This window comes from Cnephaeus nilssonii, assembly GCF_951640355.1.
Source record: "Cnephaeus nilssonii genome assembly, chromosome: 17".
Taxonomy (NCBI): Eukaryota; Metazoa; Chordata; class Mammalia; order Chiroptera; family Vespertilionidae; genus Cnephaeus; species Cnephaeus nilssonii.
The window spans coordinates 16633111-16647203 of NC_137088.1; the positions used below are offsets into that span (position 1 = coordinate 16633111).

At 41.9% G+C, this 14093-nt stretch overlaps 1 protein-coding gene across 5 annotated transcripts in view; it reads left to right on the plus strand.

The window, feature by feature from the left end:
• The window catches only part of NEK10 (NIMA related kinase 10), a 150829-nt gene that overhangs the window by 70558 nt on the left and 66178 nt on the right, over positions 1–14093 (plus strand). For all 5 annotated transcript variants that reach the window (XM_079794536.1, XM_079794539.1, XM_079794540.1 and 2 more), the window contains 2 exons: positions 78–180; positions 7190–7265. In XM_079794536.1, the coding sequence (XP_079650662.1) occupies positions 78–180; positions 7190–7265 (179 nt within the window). The remainder of the gene's footprint in view (positions 1–77; positions 181–7189; positions 7266–14093) is intronic.

Below are 14093 nucleotides of genomic sequence, written 5' to 3' on the forward strand. Positions count from 1 at the left end.
TTTAGAGCCGCGTGTGGTATTCCTCAGTGGTTATATGTATATTTGGGGAAATAAAATTTCGTCTTTGCTGTTTCAAGCTGTGCTTAGCTCTTCGGTACTTGCACAAGGAGAAGAGAATCGTCCATAGAGATGTGACGCCAAACAACATCATGTTGGGGGATAAGGACAAAGTAACAGTGAGTAAGTATAAACATCTTAAACATTTTCATTTCAGAATTCCTGAATTTTATTCTGGGGCAGAGCTGTCCCAGGGAACTGAACTCTGCTGATGGGGATGTTCTGTATCAGCACTATCCGATAGAGCAGCCACTAGCCACAGGTGACTGTTGGTCACTTGAAATGTGGCTAATGTGACTGAGGATGTGAATCTGAAATTCTGTTAAACGTTAAGTTGAACATCCCTACGTGACTAGTAGCTACTATTGAGTTGTATATTGCCCGCATGAGAGAATAAAGTACCCTTAGGATTCATGAGAATTTAATTCCCAAACGAGTGGTCTCTAGGTATTTTCTTTCTGTAGAATGTTACTTCATCAACACAAGCTTTTATGACCACCATGTGAGCATGTTATTTTAAACCATTTTAACATGGTCTGTACCATACAGGTAACAAATGTACTTATCAAGGGCCATGAAAAAATCCAGCCATTTATAATTTCAACATCAGTTTTTACCAAAGTATTTTCAACTGCAGCAGGTAGGCCTCATGTTGGCTAACATTTTACAAATGAGAAAATTATTTTCCCCCAACAGTTGGTTAATTCTTAATCATAACTTAACTTTTTAATGCTTTAATGATATATTAGCTTTTTCCTGCCTTTCTTCACTCATGAACTTTTGTGTTACTCTTATGCACTATTAATGGGGAGCCATCTCTAAATCAGAACTCTATATGTTTTTGGTCATGACATTCTATCAGTAACACGTTTTTGTTTTTTTATAACATGCTGCCGTTATATGTAGGCTTGTTTATAAATTCTGTAATATATCACTGTGTAATTATTCTATAGTACATTAAGTCTACAGAAATAAAATACAAAGGGGTATCTAACCTAATAATAGACAAACATGCAAATTGACCGCACCTTCGCTACACCCACAGCCAATCAGAGCGAACAAGATGGCGGTTAATTTGCATATGCGGGTGCTGAGCAGCCTGGGTCCCGTAAACATCCTCCAGACCCAGGCCGCTCAGAGCCTGTAGGCCCGCGCTTAGGTCCTGAGCGGCAGGGGCCCAGAACACACCCTGGCCACTGGGAGCCTTGGCGGGGTGGGAACATTCCCGCGTCGCCATAGCGACACGGGAATGTTCCCGCCCCCCAAACACTTGCAGCAGTCTGGGGTCTGGGAAACATCCTTCAGACCCAAGCCTCTCAGATCCTGTAGGCCTGCGCTTAGGTCCTGAGCGGCCTGGGTCCCATAAACATCCTCTGGACCCAGGCAGATCGCTTAGGTCCTGAGCGGCGGGGGCCCCAGAACGCCCCCTGGCCACTGGGAGCCTTGGCGGGGCGGGAACATTCCCGCCCCCAAACACTTGCAGCAGTCTGGGTTCTGGGAAACATCCTTCAGACCCAAGCCTCTCACATCCTGTAGGCCTGCACTTAGGTCCTGAGCGGCCTGGGTCCCATAAACATCCTCTGTACCCAGGCCGATCAGAGCCTGTAGGCCTGCGCTTAGGTCCTGAGCGGCAGGGGCCCAGAACACCCCCTGGCCACTGGGAGCCTAAGGGTGCAGGCGCCAAGGGGCTGGGGGCGGGGTGGGGCGGAAACATCCCGTGTCACCATAGTGCCCCCAGCTGCTTGGGAATGCTCCAGCACCAAGAGGCAGTTTGGGTCCACGCCCCCAGCCTGGCGCACATGATGGGGGGCTGGCTGCTGGCCTCTGGGGTGTGTGGAGACCCTTGGCGGCCACCGCTGCGTGCGGCCCAGGGGTCCCTGCATGCCCCCCAGCCTGGCGCCCATGGTCAGGGCTCATACAGGAGGCAACCAATCAAAGTGTCCCTCTCACATTGATGTTTCTCTCTGTCTCTCCCTCTTTCATCCACACTCTAAAAATCAATGGGAACATATCCTCAGGTGAGGATTAAAAAAAAAATGCATATCCTATGAAAGACACATCTTGAAAATGCCTAAAGAAAGTTGTCATTTTTTCTTGGTGAAGGGACTGGAGTCCGTGTTGATGAAAACACCTTGGTGGCTGTGGTGACTGGCAGTGGCTGCAGCAGCGGGGTGATGGGGCTGGTGCCTTCCCCTGATCAGCCCGGTTGCCTCCCACAAAGGAGCGTGGGGAGTGGGCCTAAGCCATCAGTAGGACATCCCCTGAGGGCACCCAGTATGTGAGAGGGGGCAAGTTGGGCTGAGGGACCCCCAACCCCAGTGCACGAATTTCGTGCACCGGGCCCCTAGTATTAAAATAATCAAAGTACAGGTTTTAATATTTTTTCCTGCTCCTCAGTGGATTGCCATAGGCACTCACTTTGGAGACCAATGCCCTAAATATTATGGATGTAAGATATATAATAACATTGTGAAGGTGAATCTCTTAATTTTAGAGGAACCTAATTCCTTACCAAAAGTACACATTTACCAAAACCATGTCTTCAATAACAATGATTAGATTTCCTGTCCAGATTTTTGCAAGTAGAGATCCTATATTACTTTAAAAAATTAAAAGCAACCTAAAACAGAAACTCTGTGGATAATCTTCAAATATATATATGAAAAAAATTTGTTCTTCTTAGATGGCTACTCAGGCCATATTTCCTGAATAATAGCTAATCCTGAATTTAATTTTCTCAGTAAGATTAACTGCAATCATTTCCCTTGATTAGATTTAAATACATCAAGGTTAATCTATTATTGTAGTAGCTTGATTTTTTTCCCCTAAATTTACTTTAATTAATTATATATATTTTATTTAACCAGTACTACATATCAAAGTAGTTTACAAAATAAAATAGTGCTAAAAAGCTAATAAAGAAAAACTTACCTCTAAGCAACTCCCAGTTCCTTTTCCCTAAAACAACCATTTTTTTTTTTAACTTTATTTCTGGCATTTGACTTTCCACTATGAAAGTTGAAGATTTAGTTTTTTTTAAATTTCCTCATCTTCCCCATCTATCATCCTGCCAATGCATTTATAGCACAATTTGGGTAAAGAAAATATTCAGTGTTTACATTATTATTATTGTACTAGAGGCCCCGGTACACAAAATTAGTTCACGGGGGTGTGTGTCCTTCAGCCCAGCCTGCACCCTCTCCAATCTGGGACATCCCTCTCACAATCCAGGACTGCTGGCTCCCAACTGCTCGCCTGCCTGCCTTCCTGATTGCCCCTAACCGCTTCTGCCTGCCAGCCTGATCACCCCTAACCACTCCCCTGCCAGCCTGATTGATGCCTAACTGCTTCCCTGCCAGCCCTATTGCCCCTAACTGCCCTCCCCTGCAGGCCTGGTCACCCCTAACTGCCCTCCCCTGCAGGCCTGGTCCCCCCCAACTGCTCTCCCCTGACGACCTGGTCACCCCTAACTGCCCTCGCCTGCCAGCCTCATCGCCCCTAACTGCTCTCCCCTGCTGGTCTGGTCCCCCCAAACTGCCCTCCCCTGCAGGCCTGGTCCCTCCCAACTGCCCTCCCCTGATGGCCATCTTGTGGTGGCCATCTTGTGTCCACATGGGGGAAGCCATCTTTGACCACATGGGGGCAGCCATCTTGTGTGTTGGAGTGACAGTCAATTTGCATATTACTCTTTTATTAGATGCCTGGTGCACGGGTGGGGGCTGGCTGGTTTGCCCTGAAGGGTGTCCTGGATCAGGGTGGGGGTTCCCTTGGGCATGGGGCAGCCTGGATGAGGGGCCTGTAGTGGTTTGCAGGCTGGCCACGCCCCCCGGCAACCCAAGCATAGGCCAGGGCCAGCTGGAAGCAGGTATCTGGGATTTATTTATCTTCTATAATTGAAACTTTGTAGCCTTGAGCGGAGGCCAGGGCTGGCCAGGAAGCTTGGCTTCCTCTATCCCTGGGGGAAACCCAAGCCTCCTGCTTGCTCCAGCTCCATGGTGGCCGCCATCTTAGCTGGGATTTATTTATCTTCTATAATTGAAACTTTGTAACCTTGAGCGGAGGCCAGGGCCAGCCAGGGCAGGTGGGAAGATTGGCTTCCTCCATCGACAGTGGCAATCCAAGCCTCCTGCTCACTCCAGCTCCATGGCGGCCGCCATCTTAGTTGGATTAACTTGCATACTTGCTCTGATTGGCTGGTGGGTGTAGTGTAGCAGAGTGATGGTCAATTTGCATGTTTCTCTTTTATTAGTGTAGATAGTAATCATTTAGTGTTGATTACCTTTCCTTTCTCATAGACCTTTTTGTTTTTCTTGGAGTTAATAATTGCCCTCTTTTTATTTTCCTAGGTTTTTTTTTTTTTTTAAATGTACCCATTATTTCTTCTTTCTAAACTTTCTAAAAACATTATGAAAGCCCTCTTTGTACTATTTATACATGGTCAAACATGACAATTTTTCTCAATTTATTTTTCTGGACAAACCAATTTCTGTAGCTATTTGCTGTAATGATGACTGAATTTGAACTTTCATTTGCTCCTCTTCTGATTGGAGTCGCTGTTTCTTGTATCCTGTGTCTTTCTCTTTCTGTGTTATATTCTCAAAGGAAAGTCATTATCTTTCCAAATTTGAAGGTGTTACTTCAATCTTCTAGCATCTGATTTTGCTGTTAGGAAATTCAATGCTATTCTGATTCCCATTGCTTGATAAGTGGACTGTTTTTTTTCTTTGGAAACTTTTAGAATGTTTCCTTTATTTGCTTTGGATGGCTCTCTTTTCATTCAATGTGTCTGGAACTAGGTGTATTTCTTGAAAATTTTGGGAAATTTTCCTGCATGATTTCTTCACTATTTTTCTCCCCTCTGCTTTCTCTGTTTCTCCTTCTAGAAATCCTTTTAGTCTTAGATCTTTATACTAAATAATCTCTTAGTTTTTAAAATAATTATTCTCAGTTGTTAGCTCTTTGTATTTTTGTTTTACTATTTTAAAATATTTAAAATAAAATTGTGATGAAATATGTTTTTCAGTGTCTCACGATTGATATAAGTATGGACATTAAAACTCTTATTTATTTTTAAGAGGAATTATAGTTAAATTAAAATAATACAGCATTCATTTGAAATCAGATGTATAAGATTCCCACATTTGGGGAGATTTAAATAAAGCTACAATTCATAGAGCCTATAAAAATAGTATGTGTATGTATATGTGTGTGTGTGTGTAAGCATGTCACCACTAAGGGGCAGCCTTGTCATATTTTATTTTTCTCTTTTCTGTGCTAGAAGGTTTATTTACTCCCAGAAAAGAAGCACAGAATTGACAAACAATGTTTAAGATGCATGAGACAAAATGTATTAAAACAGTGACCAGAAAAAAAAAACTTTAGAAAAATGAAAAATTCTCCTTTTTTTCCTCTTTTCACTCACTGTAGGTGAATTAGATGTTTTAAGATGAAGGTTAGTTAGCAATTATTCATAGTAACATGCTGCCTGGATTTTGCCTTCATGAGGCAGCAGAGTACAAGCATATTTAGGTGTGCATAATTTTACAAATGGTAGCTAATTTTAATGTCTAAATATATTTCCACATAGGAGACTGTATCTTTTTTTAAAATCCTCACCTGAGAATATATTTACTGATGAGAGAGAGAGAGAGAGAGAGAGAGAGAGAGAGAGAGAGAGAGAGAGAGACAGACATCAATATGAGAGAGAAATTTCAATTGGTTGCCTGTAGTTTGTGCCCCGACTGGGGATCAAACCTGCAACCTAGATATGTGCCCTGACTTGGAATTGAACCCACAACCTTTTGGTGGATGGGAGGATGCTACAATCAACTGAGCCACCCGGCCAGGGCAGAAGACTATCTTTTAAGGCATCTTTTAATCACTTGTTGCCATGAAACATGTCCGGGTCTTGTCACTGCACTTATTTGCAGCCCTGGAGGTGACACAGACCCTGTCTCAGTGGCACATTGGGCTCAGCGTAGTCGGAGTTGGCCCCAAATGCTGCCACCTGCCAAGTAAGATCCACCTTGATCTAAGCTGTTGACTCGTTTAAAAAAGACACCCAAATCTGTAGGTGACTTGAAAAGTTCATCAAGTGCTAATATTAAATATAAATATTTGGTGTTCTAAGTTGAAAATCAGAATTATTTGTGAAAAATTGGTGATGTATAAATATTTTGAGATGATTCTGAACATCATATTTACTGTGATTTAGTACCAATAGGTGCCATTTAATTTCATGTTTTCAGATCTTCATGGTGGTTATTTAGGTTTACCTTATTTTTTAAAATATATTTTTATTGATTTCAGAGAGGAGGGGGGAGGGAGAGAGATATAGAAACATTAATGATAAGAGAATCATTGATCGGCTGCCTCCTGCCGACTCCCTACTGGGGATTGAGCCCGCATCCCGGGCATGTGCCCTGATTGGGACTCCAACCGTGACCTCCTGGTTCATAGGTTGACATTCAATCACTGAGTCACAGCGGCCAGGCAGGCTTACCTTATTTTTTTATATATATATATATATTTTATTGATATTTTACAGAGAGGAAGGGAGAGGGATAGAGAGTTAGAAACATCGATGAGAGAGAAACATCGATCAGCTGCCTCCTGCACACCCCTCACTGGGGACGTGCCCGCAACCAAGGTACATGCCCTTGACCGGAATCGAACCTGGGACCCCTCAGTCCGCAGGCCGACGCTCTATCCACTGAGCCAAACCGGTTTCAGCAGGCTTACCTTATTTTTAATTTTTATTTATTTTTTGGCCAGGTGAGGTCATGACTGCTATATGCCAAAATATTAGATTAATTCTATTAAGTTGAAATTATAAAAGGTAATTTGAAATGTGAAACAAGAAGTTCAATTAGTACTTTTTCCTATGTTTCAGTTAGCAAGACTTACTTTAGTATTTTTTAAATGATAAACCTCATGTCAAAATACATAGCATAATGGAATATTGTATGTATGCCATTCATTAAGGCTGGTGGTGGTATGGAAGATTGATACATAGGGCATTCTGTAGAAGGTTGTGAACTGTAATAACTATTATACATAATCTCAAAGTCTAAGGAATGATGCTAATTCTGGGGGAAAAAATGCTAACATTGTTTTGTTTTGTGAATTGTAGCTGACTTTGGCCTGGCAAAGCAAAAACAAGAGAACAGTAAACTCACATCTGTTGTTGGAACAATCCTGTATTCCTGGTAAGCACAATTATTTCATGGCTCTCAAACATCAGACTTAACTAGTTTGGGCTTTCATTCCTCTTCTTGGCTCACAAAGGAAAGACAACTTTAGGAAAAGAAGCTTCTTTAGTAAGTTTTCCCCAATTACCCAAGTAATACATGTGTATAGAATTATACATTACTCTGTGTGTTTAAAACAATGACAACAAAGTACTGTTCCTCAGTCCCTTGTAGGGACTCTTTTATTACCTAGATATGGAAACGAGCCTTGGCACATAGTAGGTGTGCAATAACTGTTGATTGTGTGAATGAACTAGTACACTTGTTACCCAACATGACACTTAAAACATTTTATTACACCTATGGTATATATGATTCTTTTTTTCTGCCTATCCACAGTCAAGGGCATGGGAAGGTTTTTTTTATGTCCTTATAAGTATCGCACCATCTGGCAAATAATAGGTGCTTAATAAATTTATTGTGTGAATGAATAAATGATGACATACATACTTAGACATATATTTACAAGGTTGGTTGTTTCCAGAGTAAATGAGTGTTTATATTTTGATGAATTGAGACACTTGTAGCTTCTTAGCATGATCTGAGGATTTATTTGCAATCCATTAATTATTTTGAAGTGAGGATCTTCTTTCGCCTATTACACATCATTTGTCTGAATCTGTTGAAATTAGTAAATGCATGTGGTAGTCAGTAGACATACAGATTTCAAGGAAATATCTGAAATATTATTCGTCAGGTTAAGTAATCAAACACTTCCATCTTCTTTTAAATCTAGTCTATTGTTGTGCATTTGAGTCCTGGGGGTAGAATTCAAAATGAATCTTCTCAAGGCAGGATGGATATTATCTATACTAATAAAAGGGTAATAGGCAAATGGTCAGGATGCCCTCATTAAATGACTGATTAGCAGGAGGCTGCATGTGCAGCAGGCGCGGGTGGTTGGGGACTTGCAGCGTCAGGGACGTGCGTCACTCCATCATAGTCCATCACCAGGAGGCCTGGGGCCCAGCGGAGGCCTCCTTGCGGCTCCACCGGGGGTCCGGAGGCCTCTGCTGGGGGTCCCGTGGGCTCTGCGCGGCCCGGCCCAGACACAGGGTCCAGCGGAGGCCTCCACATGCCTCTGCCGGGGGTCCGGAGGCCTCTGCTGGGGGTCCCGTGGGCTCTGCACGACCCGGCCCAGACACGGGGTCCAGCGGAGGCCTCCACATGCCTCTGCCGGGGGTCCGGAGGCCTCCACGCGGCCAGGCCCAGAGGCAAGGCCCAACAGAGGCCTCAGCGCTGCCCGGCCCGGAGTGTGGCCCAGAGGTGGGGTCTGGTGGAGGCCTCCACGTGGTGAGGCCTGGGGGTCCTGCGGTGTGGAGGCAGGACCCCCGGCTCTGGCCTACCTCTTTGGGACAATCCATCGAGGAGCCCCAGATGGGTGGGCGGGGCCTACCTCTTTGGGGTGATGCATGCCGGGGCTCCCGCACTGTGACAGGGCACAGGCCAAGCTGGGGGATCCTTCCCCTCCACTGAGTGCACGAATTTCATGCACCGGGCCTCTAGTCTATAAATAAGTGTCATTTAACCTTTTGCACTCGGATGTCGAGTGTGACTCGACACGGTTAGCATTAGAATAAAGGAATCGAGAAAAAAGCAAGCGAGTGCAAAGGGTTAAAATTCTGCCCCTGTGTCTGGACAGGTTCCACTGGGTAGTCTCATGCCTATACTGCCTACCCCTGGCCCATGCCTGACATTTCAGGAAGCCTTTTCCTCCAGGTGCAGGTGGCAATGTCCCTCTAGCACCATCTCTAAAGAAAGCTTAGCATTGTGCTTACTTTAAAGGAGAAATGTTTAAAGGAATCCCATCATTTATTGAAGGGTGCATTAGGATCTAAGAAGCATTAAATTGATAACTGACACAGTAAGTAGCTCTGGGGTTGACCCAGCACACCCCAGCACGGGGCACCAGTAGAATACGGCTGCTCCACTGCATGGCCTGGTCAATGCCTTGACTCCTTCCACACAGTAGGTGTTATATTTCTCTGTGCCTTCGGCGTTGGTACATCTCAGGAGTGTCTTTTTGAATTGTGAAGATGAAATCATCCTTCAGTTCAATTCTGAATGGACTCAGCATAATTAGGGGAGAGCAGGAGCTGTGGTTTGGTTGGGTTTCGATTTATGTTGAGATATTGGGAGACCTGGAATTTTCCTCTTGGCATTGTAGCCACTGGGTATCTCTCAGCCTGACAGTCACTTAATGGAAGCACTTTTATTTTTATTTTTAAGCTTTGTGGAATTAAACTGGGGAAGGGAAGGGAGGGCAGGGGAAAGGGAAGGGGAGGGGAGAGGAGGGGAGGGAAGGGAAGGGTGTGTTTATCATCTTACCTTCCCTTATGTAGATATCCCAGCACTTACTTGTCGGGAGTAGATGACTTAAATCCTTTTCCATGGGATGTGGTAGGAGCCTTCATCAGGGGCATCGGAAGGTCCCCAGGGACAATGCAGAAAGCCACGGCAGAGCAGGGACCAGCCAGTGCTGCAGAACCGGAGGGGAAGGCCCGTGGCTCTGGGGTGGGCACCCCACTGTTCTGTGTAATGGTCGTGCCATGTCTGTGTACTATGTAAGCATTATGCAAAGGGATCTATAGCTTCCTCCCTTTCAGACGTTATGACAGAACTTGCTTGGAAGTGAGTCTGACTGACTAATAAAATGATAACAGGTCACACATGAAGAACAGAGATAACAGCAGTGATGCGGGTAAACAGGGAGAGGAAAGAGTCGGGGAAGTCAGAGGATTTAAACCGTGGGGAAACCGGGAGGCCAGATCACCATGTCAGAGGCCGTCTTCTCACTGTGTCCTCACATGTTGGAAGGCACAGAGAGCTTTCTGGGATTTTTCTGAAAAGGCACTAATCTTACGCATGGGGGCTCTGCCTTCATGACCTGATCATCTTCCAAAGGCCCTCCTCCTAACTCCATCACCTTGGAGGTTAGGACCGCAACATACCAATTTTGGGGGAACACAAACATTTAGTCTATAATAGTGATCTTTATATTTATAATAGTTTCTGCTTTATTTTTTCTTCTTTTTAAAATTTCTTCTGCTTTATTTTTATATAATTTAGTACAGATATGTATAGGTCATGAATCTTTATTTTCAATCATACCTTTTATCAGTGAGAAGTGGCTAGTGTACTAAATATTTCTTTGTTTGCTTGTCTCAAACATTTTCTTTGTTTTAATTTAGTATTGTGAATCTCGTTTTTGTTTCGGCCCACAGTCACTTCTTTATTTCTTATTGAGGTATTGAATCTGTAATGACTGTCTGGAATTCTTGGACCTTTCTTGGGAATGACCTGTTTTTCTTTCCCAGACAATGAATCCATTCACAAAGCTTGTTAGTTTATACTTTTTATACATTTGAAAAAGGAGAGGAAACTTTTTAAGAGCCCTAGTTATCAATTTAAAACCACCAAACTGTTCAGTGTTGGTACAATAAATTAAGGCGACAATTTCTAAATGTGGTAAACAAAGCAAAGTACAATCCTTATTTCACTTTCTCTGTTTCTCTTTTGCCCTTCCTCCCATTTAAACTGCGGACATCGGAGGAAAGGGCCTGAGTATAAATTATTTGAGTAAATACGGCATTCTGGGCCTCATATTTTGAAAATATGTTGCATTTCCTGTTTCATGGGAAAGGAAACAAAGAACGAAGAGCATGTCTCACGGACTCATTCCGTTCATCTACCAGGTTCTTTGCTAAATTGATTTAATCTCTCTCTGGAGCTGGCATCCATGGGCTACACTGATAGCAGTTAATTCCTGAGTGGAACACAATAAATTTGGATCTGAGTAAGGTGCTTTATTTCTTTGTTTTGAAGATCTGTTATTGCACTTAAAAAGAGAAGAAGGGACTCTTCATAAACGATCAGATTATTAAGATGAACTTTAGCAGTGTTGGGAATATGGACATTTTCAAGGACGAAGATTCAAAAGGAAGTAAAAGCTACCGGCCTTCCATTTCAATGACTTGAGTAAGAGAAGAGAAGTAGAGGTAGATAAGTTAGCTCCTTGCCAACAGGAGGAGGGAAATTAGCAATTTAGTATAGGTACAATGGTAGCAGAAATAGACCTTCATTCTTTAACTTTTACCCAGAAATCTAAGAGTCATGCATTGAACAATTGCTTTGTTAGGAAAAAAACAACTTAATTTTTAGTCAGGGTAGTAGAGATAATAGCCAATTATGGCAAACCAGAATGTTAGCAAAACAAAGTGGCAAGGAAAACACGTTTCTTGTCATGTTCGTTACCGATAGTAGAGAGCAGTTGTAATAAAATATGGCTTAAAACTTCTCCTCTTTTGCTCTTGAAAATCTTTTTCTTCTTTATTCCATCTATAATTTTTTAATGCCACACTCTGATTTTATGGGAATTACTATAAAGATGCTTCACGTGTAGCCTTGGACTTGATGCTATATCATGCTATTTTTTTTTTTTTTTAGCTCATTGTCAACTAGTCATTATCAAACATACTCCGACCATGGATTTTCCATGTTTTAATCCCTCCTTCCCATTTCCCCATATCAATTTCCCAGGCATCTCTACAGGGTTTCACTAATAGCAGATATTGGCCTCAGGGAAGACTCGTTGGGTGAAAGACCCTTCTCTGTATTCCTGATAGCACACCGGATCTGTGTTTTTTATTGACAGCTTTCTTTATTGAGGTTTAGCAAATGGTTTACTTATCAGGCATAGTGAAACAGAGTGAAATCATTCATGAGAAAGCTGTCAGAGGCCACGGCCAAAGGTTTTTCATATATTCAGAATTATGGAATGATGGAATGTCTATTTAAAAGATGTAAGAGGAATGCATTTATTTTTTCTTTTTCAGCCACAGAAGAGTGCAGATATAGGATGTATTTGCCCAGCACTTTATGAGGAAATACAGTGGGGATTCAGTCTAAGAAATCTATAAATAAAAAGAATGAATTCTAAAGAGTGACTTTGAAAAATGTGCTAGCTCTCTTTTAGAATAAAAATCCTTTATTTTGTCTAAAAGTTTTAAACAGAAAATAGGTTCTAATAGTCTATCAAAGTAGTATATCATCAGTAATTGTTGATATGCTCACCAATTTGTTTTCGAGTAGAATGCTATCTAATTTTAAATATAATGTTGAATATAAGGTAGGAATCAACGTTATATTTCTGTATGTTTAGAAATATAGAAAAATAAATTTAATCTCTGTTTTAAAACAGTGTATATATCTATCATTAAGATGTTTTAAACCTAATTGATGAGTACAACATTCCAGAACAAGAATATGTCTTACAAACCTTTTTCTTATGGAGGTGAGAACAAGACCCCAAAGGTGAAATAGCTGTTTGATGCCACAGAACAGTTAAATGTAACTCACGAGATACACTTTTTTCTTTTAAGTAACGATTTTCTTCATAGCACTTATTAACTTTTATTTACTTACTTACATGTCAGTTGTCTCAGTAGAATGGAAGCTGCATGAGGCCAGGGACTTTTTTTTTTGGTGTGTTCTGTTCACTGCTATGTCCCCAACACCTGCAACAGTGCCTGGCATATAGTAAGTGGCCAATACATATTTGTTGAATAAATGAAAATATGACTAGGGAGCAATAGTGCTTTTAGCATTTGGTGTCAGGCCATCTGTGTTTGCTGGCTTGGTAAGAGAAGGTTCCACCCAATAGGTAGAACTTGATCTATACGATAAAGAATAGTATTGCTTGGGGATGAAGAGAGTGAACGTGCTAGATAAGGGTTGCCATGAAATAGGAGCAAAGATCAGAAGAATTTAAATGTTAATATAATTGACGTGGGTGGGACAGGGTGAGAGCAGGCTACCGCTAGTGTTTTTGAGATCACACGTCCTTTTCTCAAACTGGACCTGCTGGAAAAGACAGCCTGGCACCACTGATATCACTATGGACTTTTTTCACCGAGGGTGGTAAAGGGTGGGAAAAGTTCTTGCCCTATTTGACTTTGACTTGAATAGGCCAAAGGTCAAATATTTGTTTGTCCACTCAGACCTCGTCAGGATTCAGCAATATCACAGTCCCATCCTCACTACTATGTCTGCCATGCTGCCTGGTTTTTATCTAACCCACTTATTGTCACAACCCCCATGAAAGGTGACAGATTTCTCTGTAGAATAACAATGATGCCACTTTGCGTTTGTATTTTTCATTCTTAATAAATTGCAGTGTCAGATAAAATGATCTAGAATCAATTGTGCCATCTGTGCAACGTTCACTCATCCTAGTGGGGAGGTGAAATTGAATGTAACTTGACATTTCATTTTCTAGTAAAATGCGTTTCCACATAAGATGCTTATCTAGCTTAAAGAAGTGTTGCATTAATCAATGAAATAATGGGTCAGTTTTTATTTTTAAGCAGCATCTACCACTCATTTATGGAAAGTGTATTGATAATTCTTCCAACTAGAGTGTCTTGCCATTCTAGTTCATACAATGTTACTTGGGGGTCTGAATAATACACCTCCCGAGTCCACAGGAGGCAGGTGACCCAAGGGGAAATTTTGGCATCTAGAAACTAGTCATGGTCCACCTTGACCTATGGAACCAGTGAGGCTATTCAGATGGGTCATAGTCCAGTTTACTTATTATTTAACTAAAATGTTTACAGATGATATATGGTCATTGCAAAAATTGGGGCTGGACTTAACATTTCACATATATGTGTTTCATATATATATTTATATATTTAAATGCATATTTAAAAGAACTTTTATACTTAAAAGTTTATATTTAAAGTGCTTATATTTAAAATAACTTTCTAATCATTGATTTCATTG